This window comes from Manis pentadactyla, chromosome 3 (assembly GCF_030020395.1).
Source record: "Manis pentadactyla isolate mManPen7 chromosome 3, mManPen7.hap1, whole genome shotgun sequence".
NCBI lineage: Eukaryota > Metazoa > Chordata > Mammalia > Pholidota > Manidae > Manis > Manis pentadactyla.
The window spans coordinates 134291413-134317276 of NC_080021.1; the positions used below are offsets into that span (position 1 = coordinate 134291413).

The 25864-nt window shown below is 40.0% G+C and overlaps 1 protein-coding gene across 4 annotated transcripts; it reads left to right on the plus strand.

Annotated features, from left to right (window-relative positions):
• Positions 1–996: 996 nt before the first annotated feature.
• On the plus strand, positions 997–22814 carry PRXL2C (peroxiredoxin like 2C). Of its 4 annotated transcripts, none has more exons than XM_057498488.1 (6): positions 997–1341; positions 1613–1681; positions 2439–2492; positions 2645–2750; positions 6493–6624; positions 22655–22814. In XM_057498488.1, the coding sequence occupies exons 1-6, from the start codon at positions 1144–1146 to the stop codon at positions 22669–22671; spliced, it is 576 nt and encodes a 191-aa protein (XP_057354471.1). In that variant the 5' UTR covers positions 997–1143; the 3' UTR covers positions 22672–22814. The 4 variants fall into 4 exon arrangements, with proteins under 4 accessions (XP_057354471.1, XP_036760322.2, XP_057354472.1 ...); XM_036904427.2 differs by lacking the exon at positions 22655–22814 and adding an exon at positions 8472–9841; XM_057498489.1 differs by lacking the exon at positions 22655–22814 and adding an exon at positions 8543–9841.
• Positions 22815–25864: the final 3050 nt, after the last annotated feature.

Here is a 25864-nt window from a genome sequence, read left to right on the forward strand (position 1 = left end):
TCAGAAGATTGGAGACTGTTGAGAATTAGGCTTGGGGTTGATTGATGATTGTGCACTGAGTCCCCTTTACAGAATTTTATGGTTGTTAACAACCATATGATCAATAAATACAAGAGATCCCCTCTCAAAAAAAAATATCCATGATAAGATTTGGAAAATGTTTAATTAAAATTTTATTTTTAAAATAAAATTTAACTATTCTTAAAATCGGTACATTATTCTGTATGTTAATGAGACGGGGTTTGTGTATGCGGGGGGGGGGGCGTGGGGAGAAACGCCAGAAACGGGGGAGAGGGTTAAAAAAGGAATATAAGGAAAAACAAAAACCTATAGGATTACAGATAGGGGTGCCCCCAGTAGAAAATTGTTAAACTGCTCGTTAACTGGTTTCTTGACTAGCTAGAAACTACTTGCGGCCCAGGCGGCTGGGGAGGGCGGGTGCTGCCTCCTCCCGCAACTCCGCGATCGCGCCTGGGACTCACCGCCGCCCCCCCCCCGACACACACACACAGCGCCCACGAAGCTTCGCCCCACCGTGAAACCGGCTGAGCTCCCCCACCGCGCCCCGCGCCCAGCCCAGCTTCGGGAACAGCCCTGGGGGGCCCGGAACCGCAGAAAGGACGTCCACCGCCGCGCGGTTTCCGAGAGCAGAGCCTCCCGGACGCCCGCCAGTGCCCTCGGCCGGAGGCTCTTCGCGGCCTCCCGGCTCCCGAGGCGCCCCTTCCTGGCGCGGGCGCCCACGGACACCTCGGGGAGTTGCGGGCCACCAGTCTGTCTCCCCGGCGGGCCCGGAGTGAAGCGGCCCTCCCGGCTCTCCAGTCCTCAGCTCTCGGGGCTTGGCCTCTAGGGCCACGGGCAGGCAAACATGGGCTCGGAACGGGCCCGGTAGGGCACCCCTCCCTCTGCCCGCCCCAAGGGGCGGAGTCATAAAAAGTCTCCAGTCCCCGCAGCCGACGCTCCCCGCTGGCCGCCCTCCCCGATTCCCCGGTAGTTCCCCCCCCGCCGGTTTCCCCCCTCGGGTTCCCGGTCCCTGCGCTGCCCCAGGTCCGCCCCTTCCGTCCGGTGGCCCCGCCTCAGTCGCCCCGCTTGCGCCCCGGAGTTGGGGTGGGGGCGCGGAGCCGCCTGCGGCGGGTGTGAGGCACAATGGCCGCCCCAGCGCGGGTCCCGGTCACGCGGCAGGTCAGCGGTCGCGCTGCCCCGGCCCCGGCGGCGAGCGGCCCCGAGCGCGGGCAGCCCCTGGCCGCCGCCGTGGCAGAGCTGCCCGTGCTGGACGCCTCCGGGCGCCGGGTGCCGTTCGGCGCGCTGTTCCGGGAGCGCCGCGCCGTGGTGGTGTTCGTTCGGGTGAGCGCGGGCAGCGGGCCCGGGGCGGGAGGGGGCCGGCAGGCTGGGATGGCGGTGGCTTCCCGGCCTCGCTGGGGACCTGCGGGCCTCGGAGGGTCGGGCTGAGAGTGGGGCGCCCGGCCGGGGCCTCCCGCTGCCCCCAGACGCCTCGGTGCAGGGGGCGCCCGCCCCTCAGGCCGCCGAGAGTGCTTTGTGGACGATCGGCACGCGCGGCCTCTTCTGCCCGAGAGCGTCGGGCTGACTCGTCCTTGTTGCCGTGTTGGGGTTTCAGCATTTCCTGTGTTACATCTGCAAGGAATACGTAGAGGATCTGGCCCAAATACCCCCGAGTTTCTTACAGGTGAGGTTCCTGCGGGGGCACCCTACTCGGGGCCACCTCGCGCGTCACCAGCCGCTGTGAAGAGTGCGGAGCGGGAGGGGACCCACATCGCCTCCCGCCCCGCCCAGCACTTCTGAAAGGGGACACACGCACTGGAGATGTAATTTGTTCCTTACTACCCGCTCGTAAACATACTAACCGTAATTTTTATGTTTAGTCACCAGCCTATCCGCAAATGCTGAGTTGTCATGACCAAAAACACACATGCTAGAAATTACTGGCATTTCCTTTCCCTTCTTTTTGTAAGAAGAACGTAACAATTAGTAGTTCATTATAGGAAAATACGAATATATCTGAGGTGAAAATCTGTTCGATGTTCCTATGATGTGCTTTTCTTGGGGCTCATATAGGTTTGTCCCCAGGTGAGCTTTTGAGTGAAGGCTTTAGGCAGCGTTTGTAAAACTTAAGATCCGTTTTCAGCAGACCATATCAATTGGGATGTGAAAAAATGAACCCTACTGTAATAAGATTTTATTCTTTTTTAATGTGTGTCTTTAGGGAGTATAGAGAATTAGTGATTGTATTATTTTGAAATTCTACTTAGCGATAAATTATTCTGAATTGAACATTTTAATATACATTTTTTGGCTTTGCCTCACACAGTTTTGCTATTCCATTTTTCTAGAAGCCTAGAGGTGGCATTAGGATGGAACAAAAGAGTTGGATTGGGGAAAGTTGTGTAAAAGATATATACATGTCCTTTTTATTTCTCCTAAAGGAAGCAAATGTCAGCCTTATAGTGATTGGACAGTCATCCTACCATCATATTGAGGTAAATACGTAGCAGATTGAGAAACTAACATAGGAAATGTGTTTCTGACAAAAATATTTGAACCACGAAGTGTACGTTAAATTACTAAAGTTAGATTATCATTACTTTTCTTTCAGTTTTTCTTACAAGAATTACAAATATTCTTTTTTTAGCCTTTCTGTAAACTGACTGGGTATTCTTATGAAATCTACGTTGATCCTGAGAGAGAAATTTATAAAAGATTGGGAATGAAAAGAGGTGAAGAAATTGCCTCCTCGGGTAAGACATGACCGTCTCAGGTAGAAAATGCTGGTAATGTGTTCACGCATTTGTGTGTATACCCACAAGGGGACAAATGGTAAATTCTTAATTCAGGCTACTTTTATTATGCTCGTTAAGTAGTCCAGATACACCAGACACTAAAAGATTCATTTCCTGGTGTAATATCATTGAAAGCTGTCAGGTACTAAATGAATGAAAAAAGCAAGTTGCAGAACAGTGTTTTCAGTATGATTCTGTGTGTGTGAAAATAACCATTTTCCTATAAAGATCTATAGTGTGTGTGTGTGTGTGTGTGTGTGTGTGTGATGAAGAAGAAGATTTTACAAGGTCCTGCAGAGAGTGTGTGTGTGTGTGTGTGTGTGTGTGTGTGTGTGTGTGTGTGTGATGAAGAAGAAGATTTTACAAGGTCCTGCAGTGCTTCCCCCGGGTCTGGCAGTGAGTGTATTTTACTTTGTAATGGAAAGTAACATTGCTTGTTAATACATCTTCCTACCTCAACACCATCTCTTTTAATACTGTTATTTAGTTGAAATCTTAGTTTTCACTGGAAGCCCAACTCAAAAGGGCTCTTACTAGCTCTTCAAGCAGACTTGCTCCCCTCATTATACCTCAGTGGCACCTTGTTCTTCTGTTAGATGGGCTAGTGTTGTGCTTACGGTGCCTGGGTAGTATAGTCATCAGTCCAAGAGTTTCAGGTTTTATTCATCTTTGTATGAGCCACATTCTGCCCTTACCACAATTCTTTATAATTAAGAGAGTCTAGTGAGCATTAGGGGAACTGTTCATGTATGTTTTAGGTAGAAATAACTTGGTTTCTGAAATGCCAGGTAAGAACTCAACCTGACCTCAGAGCTTTGTCCTCAAATGTTGTTGAGCTGTTGTCCATAATGCCCCCTGTGTTGGAGGCTCCCAGGAAGACAGTAATAACCAGCCCCTCCCAGCCTCAAATCCATAATCTCCTCGGGCAGACAGAAGCAAACAGCTGATGACAGTACAGCCTAAGGGCTTGTAGTAGAGGAGAGCAGTACTGGGAACACCTACACCAAGTAGACGTTGGGAGAGGAGAATCTGGGAAGGCTTCTCAGAGGAGGTGTTGACTAAGCTCACATTTGAAGGAGGTAGCTGGGTGAGTAGGCTGTGAAGGGTGCAGCTCACAGCACAAGCAGAAGCATTTAGGTGTGATCAAATGGAACCCATGGACGTGAACAGGGCCCTGGGTCAGGCTGGAGTCTAGGAGCCAGTGGGGAATCCTGAGAGCCAAGGGACAGCATGGCTGATTCATGCCCAGTCTGAGGTGACATGATGAGTTTGGCCTTGTTCTGAGGCATTGGGGGTTCACACAGTATGTGAAGTGAGGTGATACAGTCACATACCCAGAGGGGGAGGAGTAACTGGAACCACCACACTGCGGCCAGGGATGCGTGCATGGCAAGGCCAGAAAGAAACCTGCCTGCAGTGGACGTGGGGAGGAGGGGATGGAGCCAGGGGCTGTTGATGAGGTGGAGCCAACATGGCCCCTTCCCTGACTTTTTTTTAAAGAAAGCAACCTAAACTTTATTACAGCAAACTACAAGCTAGCATTACAACGCTTGTTCTTTTCTTTTTTCTTCTGGGTGTAGGAACTTTCTGCAGTACAGATTGTGAACCTTACTTTTCAGTAGATGGTTTTCTCTTGTCTCAGTTTGTTTAAAGTCTGTCTTCCATTTAGCACTTTGGGTGGAAACTGTGAGAGTCACTGTAGTAACACCTCACAATGAAGACACAGAATTGCAAGGAAAACAGATGAATTCTAAACGAAATATCTGCCTGTAGTTATAAGAGAGGCTATTTCCATTCTTTTAACCTACTTTGACTGGTGTTAAAGTACCATACTTCTAACCAGAAAATACTATTTTTTCAATTCATAAAGTAGTTTTTAAAAATTTCTCCCTGAGAAAGCATAAATTTCAGAATCAGTCTCAGAATAGTCCTACTTGAAATTAAGATACTAAAAGAATACACTTAAAAATTTTAAATAATGGACACTTTGTTAAAAAAAATAAGAAAATAAAGCCATTAAATGCAAGAGAGCAGTGGGCTTATAGAAGACTAAAAAACAGGAGTTTCACACACAAGAGCTGAATTCAAACTGGCAAAATTAGGTTGTCCTTGACAGCAAAGATGGTCAGATTCTAGGCTGTGGAATCTCCGTCAATTTTTTGAATTTCTAAAATTGCAGAAATATTAAATGACCCTTTCTTTAGGACATGAGATAGTTTGGATTTCTGGGCATTTATTTTAGATATAGAATCCTAGAAAACCATAGAATTTATTTAGTCCTTTACCCCATGTCTCTAAGCTAATGAGCCTGTATGTTTCTTGGTAAGATGGATATCCATCAGAATTATAAACGTAAAGAAATAGAAGAGTAGGAGAGATGAAGTAATAGGTGTCTGGAAATACTAAGAAATCAGGCAGGTCAAAGGCAGGTTAAGCATCAAGATAAAAAGCTGAAAGGGAGACAAAAGGCCAGAATAGGAGAAAGGTAAGTTACAAGAAGGTAGAGGCTGAGTTTCTTTAGTCAAAAGGAGAAGAGAAATGGGAAAACTGAAAGCCTTGGAGAGATGGCAGCTCTGTTAGCTGGGTGACAGCTGGACCCCAAAGCCTCAGCAGCATAACATGGAGGAAATGAGTTTTGTTTTGTTTTTCAAATTTCAATATGGGCATATCTCTTCGGGTGCCTCACCTCCAAGCAGCAATTCAGGGACATAGTAGGAAAAGGAAAGACCCAGGTCCCTTCCATCCTGTGGCTCTGCCATTTTCAACCCCAGGCTTCCAAGAATTTAGAAGGTACCTGGAGAATCACTTGTGAGGGATTTTTTTTTTTAATTAAGGTATCATTGATATACACTCTTATGAAGGTTTCACAAGAAAAACAATGTTATTACATTCACTCTTACTATCGAGTTCCCCCCTCATAGTCTCCATTGTAGTCACTTTTCATCAGTGTAGTAAGATGCCACAGAGTCCCTACTTGTCTTCTCTACTGTCTTCCCCATGACCCCACACATACCATGTGCACTAATCATGATACCCCACAATCCCCTAGCTTGTGAGGGGTTTTTAGAAGCTGCCCTGGAAGTGGCACATTATTTCACTCATTGGCTAGAACACAGTCACGTGGCCAGACCAGCCTGCCCGGAAGAGTGGGGAATGTTGTTTAGCAGTGGGCCCAGAAAGAGGAAACGGTTTTGACCCACTTCTAACAGCCTGTGCCAGAGTGCCTCTTAAAAAAGAGTGTAGTTACCTGTTAGGCGAAAGATAAACAGAGTACCTATAGGGAATTAGGAAAGACTACCAGCGGGAAAAGTCTGTAGGTGACATTCTCATGTGGCAGAAAATGGTTGGGATCTATCATCACCTCTTCCTTTAAAGCAGCAGTTCTCAGGGACAGTTTGGGCCCCAGGGGACGATCTGTGTTGTCTGGAGATATTTTGGTTGTCACACCTGGTGATGGTGCTGTGGCATCTAGTGGGTGCAGAGCAGGGACGGTGCTCCGCCCCCCACGGTGCACAGGATAGACTTCTGGTCCCGGCGGTCTGTGGGGCAAGGCTGAGACACTCTTCTTTGGAGGGAGAAAAGACACAAGTGGAGAGTAAGGTGACACACGGGAAAGAGTGTTTATAGAAGTGCTAACATTATCTTCTGATATCTAATTTGAGTATAAAATGACATCTAAAGACAATTTCCAATATTTCAGGAAAGAGCCCCCACGTAAAATCAAACATACTCTCAGGAAGCATTCGGAGCCTGTGGCGGGCAGTGACTGGCCCGCTCTTTGATTTCCAAGGAGACCCAGCTCAGCAAGGTGGAACCCTTATTTTAGGTCCAGGTAAGCCTCAAAGTCCATGTCCAGCAGTACACTTCTTGGGCCTATGAGAAGTCCAGAGGGCAGCCACCTTTTTCAGAAAATAGACAAGAAAAAATGGGCAATTTGACATTAAACAGGATTCTGGGCTTTCATAGGGGCAGCATTTTCTTTCAAAGGCTTCTGTGTATTTTGACATCCGTTGGATGGAATGTGCCCATGACTCCATGCCCGAGTGAGTGCACGGGTTTGGGGTGGGGAAATTCAGTGGTGGTTTGCTGGCTGTGAAAGTCTTAAAAGGTTCATGGAAATGCAATTTCCAAGTAGGAGAAAATCATCAAGGAATAGCTTTACTGATCAGTTTGGACCACCTGCAAGTCCTTCAGCTCCGCTCTGCTAACTGGTTGAGTGTTGGCTCTCTACCATATTTAGTATTTTGCTGTCAGGGACAAACACTCAGAGCTGACGTGCCAAACATCCTAAAACACTATGTTGGAAACTGATTGGGCGTGGTTCTTCTTCCTCTTTAAACTTGTGCATGTTAGTGAGCATAGCTTCCAGGAGTTACAAAATTAATCTTTAATAAATTCCAGATGTCTAAAAGGAAGTCTTTTAGGAGGAGGATTTTGACCAAGTATTATGAGGTTTTGGCGTTTTGCAGCTGGAACAGTATGACTAGCTAACATCTGTCATTTAGTCTTCCTTGCCCTCTCTCTTATGAACTTACACTAAACTAGTCAAAATATGTGCTGCTTTATGAGAACGAGTCCTGTAAATGAGCCCAGAGTGACGTTGAGTCATATGTCTGATGACTTACTTCTGTCCTCAGACTTGGAAGGCATTATTTTTTGCATCCCTTATTCCATGTTTCACATCATTGGACCACACAGTTCAGGTATGTCAAAATGAAGAGCATGTGGAAAGTCATGTGTGTGCCAGGTTAGGAATACACTTAATAAGGAGAAATATTTTGATAACACCCACAGGAAAAAATGTAGCTTCCCTACAGAAAGACTTGGTGTACTTACTAATACAGGTCTATCATCATGGTTCACCTAGTATTTCATTTTGCCTTGTTTTTTAATTGAAATATAGCTGATGTATTATATTGGTTTTGGGTGCACAACACAGTGATTTGACAATTGTATACTATGACTGATATTGCCTTAACTGATGAGCCAGTTAGTGACACTGTATCTACAGTGATTACCATATACAGCAAATAGGTACAGGGCAGAAAACATGCCTTTTATAATATTTACTTAATCTAATATTTTAAGTTAAAATTCTGGTCTTCAATCCAAGAATTAAACAACCTAGTCTATATACTGTAACTTTTTAAATTTGAGCAGATAAAAGGATTGTGGACTTCTAAGTATATTGTAACTGATTGTCTTAATACCCTTATTTTTCAGCTACTTTTGGTATATAGTTATAATGCAGATAGCCTATTAAATCAGTATTTGGGGGTGAATTTTTTTCAGCGAGTGATTTATTCCATTATTCCATTTAAGAAACAGGTGATTTTCTAGCTTGATAATCTATTAGTTCCATATTCTGCCTGTCAGACAGGATATTTTATTTAATTACATTTAATAAAAACTAATAGAAGGGTATAATTTAAGAATCTTTCCCTTCGGATCTCATAAAACATTAAGTATCACCCTTATTTAACCATAATCTTTGTCATGCTTTATTACCTTAATTAAAAATTATTATGGCATTATATAGAGAATATTATGTACTCCAGGTAATAATTTTTCCCTCTGGACTAATTAAAAGTTAAAAGGCTTCCCTGATTCTAGTAAGCTATAAATCTAATGCACAATACTATGTGCCAACCCCTGCTTTTTGTTCTTACTCTCTTCTAGGTAACAACATCCATTTCATACACCGTGATAGGAATAGATTGGATCACAAACCCATTAACTCTGTTTTACAGCTGGTAGGAGTTGAGCACGTGGACTTTACAAGACCTGCAGTTATCCACGTGTGATGGTGCGGACTCTGCTGCTTTCAGTGGGCCTGGCTGTGATCTGGGCTGTCAGCACATGGTGTCCCTGTGTGGGGCCCCTTGTCTGCTCTTCTCAGCCTTTGAGGAGTTAACAAATATAAAGAGACCACGTACCAGTTGCATTGCTTGCTGGGAGGCACTATTGTCAAAAATGTGATACATACTTACAATTTTATAGCTTTTAGAATTTTATACAAAATCTTAATTTATACAGAATAAAACTTCAAAAGCTGTAAAATTACAAATACCTTTTTTATATAATGGTATGTCCATTCAATGAAAGCTTCTATTGGCCATTAAAATAATAAATCCTTATGAAGAACATAAAAGAGGAAGAGTAAGCAACTCGAGACCATTTTAGCCAATGAAAAAAGAACATTAAAGTCTGTAAACAATATCATCACATTTTTATATGTATATGTTTATGTTTTGTATGCTTAGAAAAAAAGGAAGTAAATACACCCTAATATAGCCCAGTAGGTAGTTATCTTTATGTGGCAGGATTACGGGTGTTTCATTTTCTTTTCCATACCTGTATTTCCTATTTGTAATGAGCATGATTGACCTTTTTGGCCATGAAAAGGTCTTTAAAGATTATATGAAGAATATATTCCAGATGACAAGCTCCACAAAGAAGCAGTTAGATATGCCACAGTCCATGTTTCTATCCTAATTAACTCTTTTGGGAGGAAATACGGCAAACCAAGTCTTTCAAAGCACCTTGTACCACACACCACTATCTATTTCACTAGCATTTGGGGTTCGAGGGAGAGTAAAAGGAGAAAAGTATGTTTTAGATATTTTAACATGTTTTTTAAATATAGGCTTTTTGAAAGGAATTTTTGGAATTGTTTAAACTAAAAAAGCTTTTGTCACTTAACCATACACTGTGGCTTGGTTGTATGTTCCTAGATAGCTTCTAGTTCTCACCCCCAAATTGCTTTTATTCAGTGGACTATTACCACCTTTTATTTTTCTAGACTCTTAATATGTTTACTTGGGAAGTATCCAGAAAAGTACAGCAAATTCAAAATATTGGTAATTATCAGCAAGTGTAATACTGCTTTGAACTTACAAACCTTTACATGAAGCATATTAAGTCACACACAAAATACACATATATCCAAAAAAAGTCCAAATACTTCAATGTATTTTTATGTATATATGCACAATCATGTTTTCAATCAATAAAAATGAAATTTCTCATAAAACTTAAAATTCAACAAATTTGTGATTTTTTTTTTATAATAAGGAAAGACTGGTGACCCAGATCCCTTTGCTGATTTTAGCCTTAAAACTGCTGAATCATAGCTTTCACAAAATAAACATTTATAAATGTACAGCACATTTTTCTAAGATAATAAACGTTCTTTCTGTGGCTTCACGAAGTGCAGTTACATAAATGCAGTGCAGTGCCAGTCCAAACGTCATAGAAAGCTTATTTGTAAAAATAGGTACCAGGAAATACATAAACATGGTTCACATCAAATAGTGTACTGGACTCAATTTTTGAAAAATCTTTGGATAATAATACCCATCACTTCAGTGGTGATTATTTGCCAGACACTATTCCAAGTGCTTTGTGTACATGAGCTCTGGAATTGACTGCTATTATCATCATCATCACCATTTTACAGAGAAGAAACTTTTAAAGCTGAACTTAAAGGAAACCTTACCCCAGCCAAAACAGAAGCAGAAAGCAAGGCTGGCAGGCTGATGACCCTGCACTGAAGCCGGGCTGCCCCGTGCACATCCTGGGAACTAGAGATGTTGTTCCTCGGCTGACACGAAGGCCGTGAGCAGTAGAGTTAAAACTAAGAGCACTATCTGGTGGCACTGCCAAACTCCTAAGCACTATACCTGAATGAGAACGGGCCACAGTCACATCCCTCCACCAACCAAAGAACCAGTGGGGAAATGTGTTGTAAGCCTTCTGCAGTGAACCACTGGGTCAACAATTCCCATAAAATGAAAGTGCATGTTTAATTTAAACAAGTGTTTTTGTTTCTCAAGATTGATGATGACCTAGAGCATAAAAAGTTTAGGTTACCACCTCCCATGGGGTGGGAGGGGGGCAAAGTGGTAACTAGCGTGAAAACTGGAAGACGGGCTTTCCAAAGAAGCAATGTCTGCTCCAAAGTGAACAGTTACTGCAGGGAGACTATTCCAGACAGTTGCAGAAGGTACATTGACACATCATTCTGTGATGATTTTTCATCTAGAACAGTTCTTTTAAACTAATTTTACTCATTTTCAAGTTTTCATGTACACCTATAACAAGTGAAATGACAGCTATTCTACCAATCTGATGACTAGAAATCTCATATAAGAAATCATACACTATCCTTTTATGTCTGGCTGACTTAAAATAAAGGACTCGAGGCTCATCCATGTTATGTATCAGAACTTCATTCCTTTTTAAGGCTGAATAATATTCCACTGTATGCATGGACCACATATTGTTTGCCCACTCATCCCTGGATGGACATTTGGGTTCTTTCTACCTTTTGGTTATTGTGAATAACATTGCTATCAATGTTGGTGTACAAATATCTGTTTGAGTATCTGCTTTCAATTCTTTTATGCAATTCTTACATATGCAGAAATGGAGTTCAGGGCCATACATATGGGCATTCTAAATGTAACGTTTTGAGGGACTGCCATGCTGGTTTCCACAGCAGCTGTACCATTTTACATTCCCATCAGGAATGCACAGGGTTCTAATTTCTCCACATCTTAACCACCAGTCATTTCTGGCTTTTTTTGTTTTTTGTTTTTGTTTTTAAATAATAGCCATCCTAATGAGTGTGAAATGATACTCGTGGTAGTTTTTACAAAACTAAAACATTTTAAAGTCTTAATATGTGTACACAGAATAACTAAAGAACAAAATATCTGATAACCTGGTGAGTCTCAAAAAATGAGCATGGCAGGCTGCACTTCCTCATTGTCCACCACTGAGCAGATGTCTGAGAAGCTGAAGAACTGCTCTGTAACAATCTGCATTGTCCTCAATGACAAGGAATTTTTCTTTGGTAAATGAATCCTGTATATTTTGATTTATTTTGTTTAGTAAGTTGGAAATTCTTAATAAACTTATTCGATGAACAGTGTGCCAAAACACTTTAACTTTTGAAGCTTTTAGCAAATCAGGTAATTGAAAACAAACCTGACAAATAGGAAGACATTGAAATCTGGGTCTTAAGAAGGAAACTAAGCAACATAAATAGAATGAAGCTCAAATAGGATAAAATTTAATTTTGAAAGTTCTATAACTCTGCTTTACAGTTTTTCAACTTATGATGGAGCTCCTATTTTTAATTGGGTAAATGTGAATTCTGCATCAAAAAAGAATGAAACAGAAAAAACAAAGGAATAGAATGGTCCATGGCTTTCCAGCATCAAAATTTGGTGAGTCATTCAGAAGAATTATAAATAGAGAATTTATTTGATGAGTTTCATTATATGTTGAAGAAGGTACTCTTCAGTGGAGGCAAGACAATCTGAGAATGTTAGGGCTTAAATATCTTTTTAATATGAAAAAATTGGAATTGAAACTATCCTCCAGTTAGCAAAATTTGTCTTGATTCAGGTGCCTCAGAGACAGACTATTGTCCACTGGAAATGAGGACTAGAAAGAAGAATCCAATGAAGAGGTCTGCAAGTCCAAGTCAGGAAACTATCAAGTGCAACTTTAGAGAAGGCCACAGGGAATTTTATTTTAAAATTTTAAATAAAAAAACCATTTTGAAAAAATTTGTTTTCAGAAAAAGACCGATGACATGACATTAGAGACAGATGCCCCTTGAAATGGACTGAAGTATATAAATACATGCTGAGTATAATTATTCTGCTTACATATATATATATATATTTTGAAGTTCAGATAATACAAAAAGTTTAAACATTTGTAGAAAGAATTTTATTTTTCTAAATAGCTTTTAAATAAAGTGATTCTATACATCCCTTAACACTGAAAGAATTGTCAGTCAATATTTCAAGAATGACATAATCTTAATCATTTTTGTGCCTTTTTTAACTCTTAAATGTTCTGGCTTAGACCCTAAATTATATGGTCACCTTACTGGCCATCTTCATTAATGGGTGAAGCAATTAAAATAAATAAAACAGTAATTAAGGATGAAGAATAGTTCAAAAGTGTACTAATAAGCTTGATTTAATGAACAAATGTAAATTTTAATAAACCCTTCTTGACTGCTTACCTCTGGAGCACACACACGCTCTCTCCTTGAGTGTGTACTTTGCTTTTTAAACTACTTTTGGCATGTAAAAAAAAAAGTAAATAAAAACCCATCCTTCTCAAGAACACATGAAACATTAACCTTATATTATCCCTTAAAGTATATCTCAATGAACTTCAGACTCAAGTTCATACAGACCATGTAATGCAGACAAGGCAACTTTTTAGAAATCATTAACAAACAACAAAACAAAGCCCTTCATTGATATTAAACCAAAAACACTGAAAACTCATGGGACAAAGTAGAAACTGTGATAGATGTTAAGAATTAGTCAGAATTGAATAATGACAATATTTGAGGAATTCTTCAAAATTAGTGGTTTTATTTAAACTTATGCTGTTAAACTCTCATATTAGAAAAGAAAAAAGGGCTAAAAGTTAATGAACTAAGTCTTCAAGAAGTTAAAAAAGCTAATAAAAAATGAAAGGAAATAAGAAAAATAAGAGTGGTAATTAGTTAAATAGAAGACAAAGAAATAACAAAGATTCAACAGGGCAAAACATCATAATAAAATAGACAAGCCTGTGGGAAATCTGATGAAAAAGAAAAGACACTAAGTACAAATATTAGCAATAAAAAGGGACATAACTACACACATAGTAGAGATTAAAATATAAAAACATTCTGAACATATGCCAATAAATTTGAAAATTAGATAAATGAATATATTTTATTTTAAAAGTACCTTTTCAAAAGTCTTAAAAAGAAATAGAGTACTGAAATAACCTTATAACAATTTAAAAATTGAACCATCACTTGAAAATCAGCAGATTCTTCCCATGAAGAAAACACCAGATCAAGAGGGCTTTACAAGGGAATTCTACTAAATTTTCAAGAAAGAGATCTCCAATCTTAAACAAACTGCCTCAGAATGGAAAATGAGGCTAATCTTACTTTGTTTTAGTTTGGACTCTCCCATGAACAAATGCAAAATTCCTAAAATGAATATTGGTAAATGGAATCAAATGATATATAAAAAAATTTATTTACACAATAAAGTAAGGTTTATCCCAGAAATGTAAATTTGATTTTACAGTAAAATTATAACCCACCACATCAAATATGTAAAGGAGAGGAAAAGAATTATATAGTTATTTCAAAGCAGAAAAAGCACATGATAAAATTTAGCATCTGTTTATACTTAGAGAAAATACCTTAAACCATCTAGTAATAAGAGGGAATTTCCTTAACCCAATAAAAGCTAGCTGACAAAAATCCACAAGAATATCACACTTAATGGAACGATGTGACGACCCGTGTGACAAGAGGAGCACGAGGACTGCCCCCCCCCAGTGCTCACCGGTGCGCCAGAGCTCCGGCCAGCCCCGCACCGCCCCAATACAGGTATGAGCACCTCAAGGGAAGGAGGGATCCTCACTCGTCACATAGGCCGTGACTGTCTGCATACAAAACCGAAGAGAACCTAGAGACAAATTCTTAGCATTAGACCTGAAACCATCGAATTCCTTGAAGAAAACATAGGCAGTAAACTCTTGAACATTAATATTAGAATTGTTTTCCTGGCTATGTCTCCCCAGGCACGGGAAATGGAAGCAAAAATAAGGGACTACATCCAAGTACAAATCTTCTGCACTGCCAAGAAAATCATCAACAAAACGAAAAGGCAGCCTACTGTATGGGAGAATTTATTTGCAAACAATATATCTGATAGGGGACTAATATCCAACATATATAAAGAACTCATACCACTCAACACCAAAAAAAACAAATAATCTGATTAAAAAGTGGGCGGAGGATCCGAACAGACATTTTTTCCAAAGAAGACACAGAGAATGGACAGCTGGTTAACATGGGAGATCGGGGACCTGTGAATAGGTAAAGGGGATAAAGAGGCAAAAACTTCGAATTATAAAATAATTTGGTCACAGGATGGAAGTATAGCATAAGGAATATAACTCATAATGTAGTAAATTTCTATGATGACAAATTATGGTGGGCATTTAGTAATGCATATAATTGATGAATCATTTATTCATCTGAAACCAAGATAATATTGCATATAAACTACATTTCAATTTTTAAAATTCTTAGAATTAGTAAGAGATGGCTGTATATGATATCAGTATTCAAAATTCAATTGCATTTCTTTGTACTCTTAATAAATAAGAAAAACCTAATTTATAAGAGCAACAAAAATGACAAGGGATCCAGGAATAAATCTAACACATGTTACACCTTTATAAGAAAATTATGTAACTTTATTAAATAAACTTTTGAAAGACCTAATAAATGGAGAAGAATTCTAACTTAAGAATGTTAGTTGTTCCCAAATTAATCTACAGATTTCTAACCGAATCCTTACAGCTTTTCATAGAACTTGAAAGGCTGGTTCTCAAATTTATATAGAAGAGCAAAAGGCCAAGGAAAGCTAAGACATTCCTGAAGAACAAGAGGCAAGAAGTAGCTTTTCTATGAGATATGAAAACGCAGAATAAAGCCACAGTGATTAAGATGGTGTGGAATTGCAGGACGTAAACATAGAGGATTGGAATAGAACAGAAAGCCCAGAAACAGACATATACACATATAGACACTTGATATAGACCAAGTCCATGCTACGGAAAATTGGAAAAAGGACAGAGTACTAACAAATAAATGATGCTGAGATATTTGAATACCATAGGAAAAGAGAAATACATTAATGTGATACTTGTAAGCCACTGATACCCAAATCACTATTGTTTTTAGCCAAATCTAATTGTCTTTGATAGAGATTCCTAACTCAGACCAGATGCATAAACACAACAAGAATTTAAGGCCTGAAAACAAAACATTATACTTTTATTTCCTACTGGGGAATGGCTTTGTGAAATTAGAGTAGGAAAGGAATTCCTAAACAAGATTGTAAAGAAAGCAAAGATCATAATGGAAAAGATTTGAGACATTCAATCAAATCAAAATCTTTTATTCCTCAATAGACAGCAAAAAGGAATAAAATTAATTGATTTTGAAAGATATATGCAACGCATATAATAAAAACATATTGTTACAAACCAATTTTTAAATAAGACAATGTAATAGGATAAATGGGCAAAAGAGAGCGACCATTGCAAAACTAGAGGGCACTGTTCCCAAGACCCGCCTCCCTGCCAACACCAATCCCCAGCTTGAGGGGTTCCCAATACCACGCTCAGGTTTGATAATTCATCAAACAGATTCACAGACTCATTGAGAGCTGTTCTACTCACAGTTAGTTTATCACAAGCAAAGGATTAAAACCAACAGGTCTTTAAAAATCATGCAAAGATTAAAATGAGAAGATAAAAAGCACCGAGGGCTGAGTCCATGAAGGACCAAATTCGGAGTTTCCGGTTGCCCACACCCTTGGCCTCAGGACAGTGTTACTTCTCCAGCATGGTGATGACCACATGTGTGGGGCACTGACAACCAGGGAAGCTCACCCAGGCCTTGGTGTCCAGAGGGCACTGCCCACGTGGCTGACCTCCTCAGTGCCTTCCCTCCAGAGGCTATGCTCCTACCACATGCCTCAAAACTTCTATCACAAGTTATGTATTTAAAAAGTTGAATTTAGACACATAATATCGTGTAAATTTAAGGTGCACAACATGTCACTTAAATACATGTGTATGTTGCAATATGATTGCTGTTGTAAGGGAATTTATCCCATTTCATGATTATATTGTCTATATTCATTATACTGTTCATTAGCTCTGGCTTATTTACTGCTTGTGGCAGGCTTGCACCTTTAAACAATATCAATTTTAACCCCCACTTCCCTGGTAGCCACCATTTTACTTTTTTTTTTTAACTTGAAGACAGGGAGCACGGGCTTAGACAGAGTAGGGTGAGGGCCTCTGGAAAAAATAAAGAAAGATAATCCAGTGTGGGATTTGCTTTGGCCTGCTACAGGGCCCAGCTTATTTTTCTGACTTTACCCAGGTGCTGCTTTTCTTCCTCCAGCCCTAGTCAAGTGACTTGCAACCTGGGCAATTTAACAGGCAAGCCCAAAACAAACAGGAAGGATTCTATCTTGAAAATCAGATTGCATTTTAAAACCCAATTTGTTAAAAAGTAACTTTCTTAACATACTCTTTAGCAAACAGACAAAAACAGCCCACCTTGGGAGCAAAGCAGGCAGTCTTGAGTGATATGCTCTCTGACCAGGAAGCTGCTCTCCTGGGAGGAAATCAGAGCAGTAAATTTCTTGTAAATAACCAGGAAGACTAATAAGAAACTTAATGTCTCTTCAAAGATAAACATTTTGGGGCCACTTAGCAGGTGTACACCCACAGACAACACACCACCCCAGGACTCTCTTGTCCCCTCCTGGCGTGAGCCGGGAGCTCTGTCCTCTCACTTTATCTCTAAATAAAAGCCTCTGCCTTGCTCTCCTACCTTGAGTGTTTGCGAAGTTCATTCTTCAACTCTGCAAACAAGAACCCTGGCATCAACTTAACTATTTTAGATTTCATGTATATGTGATCTCACACCATACTTGTCTTTTTCTGCTCAAGGTCCATTCATGTTGTTGCAAATGGCAGGATATCCTCCTTTCTCAAGGCTGAATAACATTCCGTTATGTATTATACCACCTCTTTCCTACCCATTCATCCATGGATGGACATTTACATGTTTCCCTACCTTGGCTATTGTGAATAATGCTGCAACAAACATGGGAGTGTATATATCTCTTTGAAATCCTGTTTTTATTTTCTGTGTGTATACACCCTGAAGTGGAATTGCTGAGTTGTATGGTAGATCTTTTTTTAACTTTTTGAGGAAGCTCAATAGAGTTTTTCAAAGTGCTTGGACCACATATTACAATGTTAGTCACAGCATTGGTGCATCTGGAAAGACCCAAGGCCTCAGGGAAACTAAGACACTCCTATCAGGCCTGACATTCTGAGGGGTTAGAGATTATCTCTAAGAAGAGGAAGTTTACAGCGGCCAGACCTCTTTTAAGGAAAGAGTACATTCTTTATTATACAACCACAAATTAATGGGGAGAAAACTTCTTAATGGCTAAAAAACATGAAAATGTGTTCAACCTCACTAGTAATTGAGGACTTGCAAATTAAAACCACAACAAGATACTATTTTACGTTCAGGAATTTCACAAAAAATAAGTATGACAACAAGTGTAGAGGACATACAGTCATGAGTACTCCCATGCAGACAGTGAGGGTGTAAATCGGAGAAGTAATCTGCAGAACAATTTGGCAAACCCAGTAAAATGGAAAATGTGCAGCTCAGGAGTCAGTCTTAAATAAACCAGATGAACATCTGTGGCAACACTGCTTGTCATAGCTGTAAACTGGAGACATAATAAACGTCAAGTGGAGTAGTGGGTACATAACATGCCTTTGTATTCTTAAATGGGGCACAGTACTTTTAAAAATGAAATATTATATTATGTATAATAATAAAAAGATTTATGATAGTAATATACACACATGTATATACCCCATAGCCTGTTTTGTAGGTATAGTAATTAGTTTGTATCTTATATTATTACCCAGTAATTGTCTTTGTAGCCTAAATATTGAAAGAAAGGGCAGTGAACAATTTTACATTTATACACTGGAAGTGGAAAAGCAATTTTACATCTTTGGTACATGCAGGTTTCCTAAGCTCTACTTTCTGTTCCCATGTAGAATGATAACCCATGGGCATCTTTCTTGTTTGGGGTCTGTGCTAGTTAGTCCTGCCTTACAGGTGGTGTGGTCTGATCATAGAGAAAAAGAGGTTTTAAGTGCCTACTGTGTTTTAGGAATCACGAGAGATTTAAAAGACAGATAAAGCAGAATTTGTGCCTTTCATCACTCAGAATGTATTTGGGGAGGGCAGGAAGAATTCAGGATACCTGGCAAAATAGGACAGTAATGATGAACAGCCCTCTGCAGGGGGCAGTAAACGTCACTGCGGTTAGAGGAACGTCTGGGAGGGAAACAGGAGATTCAAGTGCTCAAGAAAATTTGCACGTGAATTTTTTAAAGCAGCTCACAGGACTACAAGTGTAATTGACTATATTCGTCATGATGAAGTATTTGATCAAAGCTCTTCTGGAGGCAAAACTTGTTTCTAGGAAATTATTTTAAATATTATGCCAATCTTTTAACAACACCATTTTTAAAAATAGGTAAGCACTCAGGATATTTTTAAGGTTTCTTTAGAAATCATTCCAGCCCTGCTATTTAGCTTCACTTTGACAGCAGCCTGTAATCACTGACATTTCCAGACTTCAAATGCCATATGCTACTGACTTGACAGACATAAATAAAGAATAGCTTCATAATTTCAAGCAATGCGCATACATCTCTCCAAAGTACCACACCCACCCTTCTTCCTGCTTAAACCCGGGCAGTTCCTTCCTCTGAGGTGTTCAGGACTGAAAACTCAGGTTTGGATATTTTGTTGCTAACATCCACATTGGCAAATATGAGGGCCTCTTGTGAATTAATTCTGTTTGCTACATAAGAGGAAAACAGAGCAAAAAGCAAATGCTTTAAAAAATATATTGGAGACATTTTTCCAAAGACACACCGATGGCCAACAGGCACATGTAAAGATGCTCCACATCACTAATCATCAGGGAAATGCAAACCAAAACCACAGTGAGATACCACCTCCCACCTGTTAGCTTAACTATTATCCAAAAGGTAAGAGTATGTTTGGCGAGGACATGGAGAAAAGGGGCCCCAGGGCACTGCTGGTGGGACTGTATAGGAAATTGCTCCTGCGGCCATAGAGGGTTAGTACGGAGGTTCCTCAAAGAATTAAAAACTGAACTGCTGTATGATCCAGCATTTCGCCTTCTGGGTATTCATCCAAAGAAAATGAAAACACTAACTCAAAAAGATAGATACACCCCTACGTTCAATACAGCAGCACTATTTATAACAGCCAAGACGAAACAACCTAAGTGTCCATTAATGATAGAGAAATATGTATACAACAAAAAATGTTATTCAGCATATAAAAGAATGAAATTTCGCCCTTTGTAATAGCATGCATGGACCTTGAGGGCATTATGCTAATAAAGCAGAAAAAGATAAATACCATATATCTCACTCATATGTGAAATCTATAAACAAAACAACAAAAAATCCCATGTTCATGGATATGGAGAATAGACTGTTGCCTGAGGCAGGAGGTAGAAGGTGGGCAAAATAGTAAAGGGGGTTAAAAGGTACAAATTTCCAGTTATAAAATGAGTAAGTCATGGGGATGAAGGACACAGCTTGGTGATTATAGTTAATAATACTGTACCACATATTTGGAAGTAGCTAGGAGAATGGGTCTTGAAAGTTCTCATCACAAGATAAAAGGTTGTAACTATGTATGGTGACATGTCTTAACTGGATTTAGTGTAGTGATGGCTTGGCAATACATACAAATATCACATTACTGTGTTGTATACCTGAAACTAATATATCAGCTATACCTTAATAAAAAATTTAGTAATTAGGAATATATAGTACCAGAGGCATTCTGGTAGAGAAACAGGCGATCACAAATAATAAGTATCTTTCTGCTACTTTTTTAGGAAAGAAAATGTATCCTGTCTTAATGTTGAGAAATTACTCTAAAACTAGCTTAGAGTCTCTGGGCTGTGGTGTAATCACACAAAGCTCTGACAAACATTACAAAACTCATTTTGTTAAGTTTTTTTAGGTCATCTTATATTAAGATATAAAAGTGAACCCCACACAGGGTATATAATAACATATCTATACTCATGTATGCCTGGTTGTATTTGGATACTCAAAAAATTCAAAACATTGTTTACCTCCAGGAAGGCAACCATGTGATTTGGGGACATGAGTGAAATAGAGATTTTTTTCTCTATTGCTTTGTACTTTCTGAATTTGGGGCCATGAAGATGTATTATCTATTTAATAAATAAATAGTTATTTTTATATGTAGTAATAATACAAATTGCACTATAACCTTCTCTACATTATTTGACACTGATTACAGAAGATTCAACAAAAATGCAGTGGAATAAATAGCAAGCTCACTGCTCTAGAACCCCAGCTCTCATGTTACCTGGAAGAGTGCTAGTTTCTGTTTCCCACACGCAAAGCAAACACGCTCGGCCACACTGGTAATTACGCAAATGTAAATTAAAACACGATGCCGTTTTTCTACCATTGTGAGAAGGGTTCCGGAGTTAAGTGCTGCAAGGCCCTCAGCTCAGGATGGGATTCTGAGGCGGTCAGAGAAGACCACACATTGGTTAATACTTGAAGAGTTGTGAAAAAGAGTAAGAATGAGCCACACAGGAAAGGAATGGTGAGGGCAGCCAGGAAGAGGCCACGGCACGTACTAAAGCAAGGCGCGGGGGCACAGCACCCCGGAGACTCGGTCTGGGGTGGGCTGAGCACCGCAGGCAGTGGAGGAATCAGTGGGGGAACATGTTGCGGGTGAGGTCAGAGCCCAGCCGCGGAGGCCTTATGTGCTTTCTAGCTGCCGTCACCCAGTGAGGGGGCCTGGGCCTGCCTGGAGGAGTGGATGGTTCCAGAGCTGGGCCGGGAAAGGACATGGTGCAGAGGAACATCTTGTGCCAGAAGCTAGGAATGACCGAAAATCGATGGGGATGTGTTGACTCAGGCTACTAAGAACTGCCCCCAACTAGTCAAACCTGGGACAATGTGAGCATCAGGATACATACCGACCTTAAGGGATTATAGCCCATAGTAGAAAAATCCATCATCCATCCATCCCCCCACCTATGTACACCGGACACAGAGGGGGGCAGGGGAAGAAGCTCCTCCTGTGGAAGGCCAGGGAATGAAGGCAGCAATGCGAAACACACCCGGCTGGGCCGTTACAGTAACTACTGACTTAGGTCCATCAGTGCACTTCACTGGATGGAAGCCTGTGGTCTCGAGCTATCTCCCCACAATCACTTATTAAAGGGGAAAACTACAGCTTTACAGCAGAAAATCTGGAAGCCAACACCTTAGTGAACGCAGTGATTACACAGAATAGGGCAAACTTTCACCTGGGGCCTCCTAATCCGACCCACCACCGCAGCAGAGTACCTTGGAACAATGCCTGTCCTGAGGCAAATCCTTAGGAAAAGGACCCTCAGGAGAAAAAATTCTATAAAGGACATTGTCGGGGCAATTGGAGAATTTTGAAGGTGGACTAAATATTCGGTAGTTACATTATAGAAATGTTAAGTTTCCTGAATTTGACAATGACATTACGGTTACTAAAGAGAATGTCCCTGTTCTCAAGAGATACAGGTCATGATGTCTATAAAATACCCTTAGGTAGTTTAGATATTAAACTTTTTCCCCTATGTTAACTTTTCCGTAGGTTTGAGATTTCTGCTAAAAAAAGTAATAAAGACTCTCATAGAAATGTGTAGGAAGGTCCAGAAGATAAATTTAAGAAGACGCCCCCTAACTGGGGCAGCTGTAGAGCCCCTGAATTGATGAAGTGGTACAATTAGACTTGCTCTTTTGAAGTCGAGGAGGAAGCAGGGTGAATGGTTTCGGAAATAGTCACGCTGGCCAAAGGACAAATCTAACCCCCAGACTCTTCACTTGGGTTTTCTAAATACATTTTAATGTTATTTTGGCAGCTAGATTTAAGTCAGAAACATGTTTTTAAATATAATACTCAACAGTGCACAAAACAAAAGAATTAATACATTAAATGGGGAACAATTACTTTTCTTTCAGTAAATACTAGTAAGTGACAATTCGCTTTTATGGACAATTTCTAGAAGCTGATTAACTATATTATGGGTCATTTCAGCCTTCTGTTTTCATCTTTTGTTTAGCCCCTTACTTTGGATAATAAACGAATTCACTGCTCATTTGAATCTGCATTTAAAATTGGAAAGAGGAAATTAATGGAGAATCCAGCAAGATCTGCCCATTTGTGCTCTGGTATCACTGAAGAGTAGAAAAACATCATGAATAGTGAAAACTTCCTACAATAAAAGTAAGAATTTACAGCTATAAATCTGCATTTTCCTCTTTCCTGCCCTCTCTACTTGTAAAAAAATAGTAGGTGAGAGTGGAGGACCAGGACTGGGCTAGGATTTCCTGAGATGGGAAAAAACATCCTAACAAAAAGACAGAAAAATCACCCCATATATTCGATTTGGCAGCTAGTTCTCTTCCAAAGTCAATAAAGTCTTTGCAGGGAATTTTCTTCCCAGCCACACAGGAGGTAAAGAATAAATTGCTTTTACACTTCTACAACTGCAGAAGTGACTTGAAATTGATGTCTTTAATTTACTTCTAACAGTGTGGATAAAGGCAGAGTCAGACAAGGATGTCTTTCTTGTCCTGCAACAACTGGAAAGGGAAATGTGTGTGGTGAAGGTGAAAGAGGCTATCAGCCACATCAGATTATATCTACTGATTACTACCTGTAGCCTGCTCTGTCCTACCACGGGCAAGCCCTGGTGGGGGGAAGCCTGGGAGGGACAACTTGGGTCTGCAGAACATTCTGCAGAGGTCAAGAGAGGACAGCCTAGTCCCATTTGAAGAAAAGGACAGAGGCCCCAGCCAGCAGAGCTCATCCACTTCAGTCAAGGAGACAGAATGGGAGGGAAACTTTGGAAGCTGAGGTATGGTGCCAAAGGGGTGTCAGAGGCAAGATGGAGAGCAGCTGGCAGGGGCATGGATTGGAAGGGCAAGGGGGATGGTCTGAAGACGGGCCTGACATGGACGGTATTTCTAAAAGGGACATTGGCTCTATCATTTTGGGTGGTGACTACGCAGGTGTGTATGATTTTAAAACTCATTAAACTAACAGCTAATATGTTTGCTTTTACTGTGTGTTAATTATACCTCCATTTTTAAAATGCCACTAGAAATAAACACAACAGAAATTTCTGGAGCTGACATCACAATTTTACCAAACCCCCAGCACGTTCTGTGAACATGAGGCTAATAAGTCCTCATAAGACCTCCTGTACATTTCCAAAAATGAAGGGATGAGAGACTGCACTGCCCCCAAATCTGGACTAAAAATAAAAGCAGAGAGTTTAATTTCAATGTTCTGCTGAGCCTTGGGTAAAGAGCAGCATCCCAGGTGCCGTGGGCAGGCTGTAATAAGTGTAATTCCTTTCGCACCAGTAGTCCTCTGGGCCTTGTAAGAAGCCAAGAGGAAGTTCTGAGAGAAATCTTCTGCATACGTGGATGTTTTATTGCCCTTGTCTAGCTTGGATTAACACATAGTCTACAGGCACACACCTGATCATCTACATTTGCTCTCTTACAACACTAAACTATGTTTTCTACCTTTATCTTGTATCTACCTACCACTTCAGCATTTTATTAAAAATAATAATAATAAAGAGAGAAATGTGGTATCCACATATAAATCAAGTATAAAAATCAAATGAGTATTCATATTTGAACTGACTGATTATAGGTCATAATGCATGAGCAAAACTGAACTTCTGTTCACCATGTAAGAACTTATTCACTATGTAAGATTTTGTTCTCCATGTAAGAACTTGTTTGTTATGCCTCAGAAGATTGGAGACTGACGAAAATTAGGCTTGGGGTAGATTAATGATTGTGCATTGAGCATTGACTCCCCTATACAGAATTTTATTGTTGTTAACAACCATTTGATCAATAAATATGAGAGATGCCCTCACAAAAAAAAAAAAAAAAAAGTACACACTTCCAATGGTAAAATAATAAGTAACCAGGATGTAATGAATATAGTCAAGATATTGTAACAGCTTGGTATGGTGATAGCTGGTACCTAGAATTGTCATGTATATAAATGTTGAATCACTATGTTGTACACCTGAAACTAATGTAATGTAATACTGTGTGTCAACTACCCTTCAATAAAAAATAATTATCTACAAAAAAAAAAAAAAAAAAGCCAAGAGGAGGAACTGAAATTAATCTGGACAATAATTTAAAATGCTCTCTCCCTTGTGAACAGAAGCTTAGAGATCTATGTTCAATAAAAACACAGTTTGCATTTAGTATGTATAAGGTTGTATCTCCTGTAACTATGGTTGGCTATAGAACAACACACAAATTCAGTGGCTTTCATGTCACTTGCAATGACCAACTAGAAACTGTAATGGGGGAATGAAAGGCCCAGTCCCAAGCAGCAATTCCACACAATGCCTTATGATAAACCTATGATGATTCACTTGCTGAAGATGTGATGGTACTTACATAAATTGAAAGATATACTTTTTCTTTTAATTAAAATATATTATATTTAATTAAAGGAATTAATTATCTTTTAATTAAAATAGAGAAAAATTGACTTTGATTATGAAAAATTTCAAACAGAAAACAAGTGGAAAGACATGAAAAAACTAAAATTACTTGGATTCAACAGTTCTTAGTACTTTGCCATAGATACTTTGCAGACACGAGACAGACAGAATGACAGAATGAGACACAGATACAATGAGATACAGATGGAACGAGACACAGATTGTACTTTTACTGAACCATTTTAAAGTGTCACACTCTAACAGTTTATGCTGAATTCTTCCATATGCATCCTCCTAGATGTATTAGTTGGCTTGGGCTGCTATAACAAAATACCACAGATTGGGTGGTTAAAACAACAGACATTTATTTCTCACAGGTCTGGAGGCTGGCAAGCCCCAGGTCAAGGTTCTGGCTGACCTGGTGAGGACTCTCTCTTCCTGGCTTGCAGACAACCACCTTCTAGTTGTGTTCTCACATGGCAGAGACAGAGCTCTCTCTTCCCTCCCTCTTTTTATAAGGGAGCTCATCCCTCCTGAGGGTGACCCCCTCTTGACCTCATCTAAACCTAATTACCTCCCAGAGGCCCCACCACTTTGGGGCCTAGGGCTTCAATATGTGAATTTTGGGGGGACACAATTCAGTCCATAGCACTAGAATGAGGCCACTTTCCTACATAACCACATCACTACCACACCCCAAACATTCAACAATATTTCCCTAATGTCATCTAATGGCCAGTCCAGTTCAAATGTCCCCAGTTGTCCTAAATGTCATTTGTAGTT

Coding starts and splice junctions, on each gene's coding strand:
- PRXL2C (XM_036904427.2), top strand. CDS start 1,144: ATGGCCGCCCCAGCGCGGGTCCCGGTCACGCGGCAGGTCAGCGGTCGC. Junction 2,493..2,644: donor CATCCTACCATCATATTGAG/GTAAATACGTAG, acceptor TTCTTTTTTTAG/CCTTTCTGTAAACTGACTGG. Junction 2,751..6,492: donor TGAAGAAATTGCCTCCTCGG/GTAAGACATGAC, acceptor CCAATATTTCAG/GAAAGAGCCCCCACGTAAAA.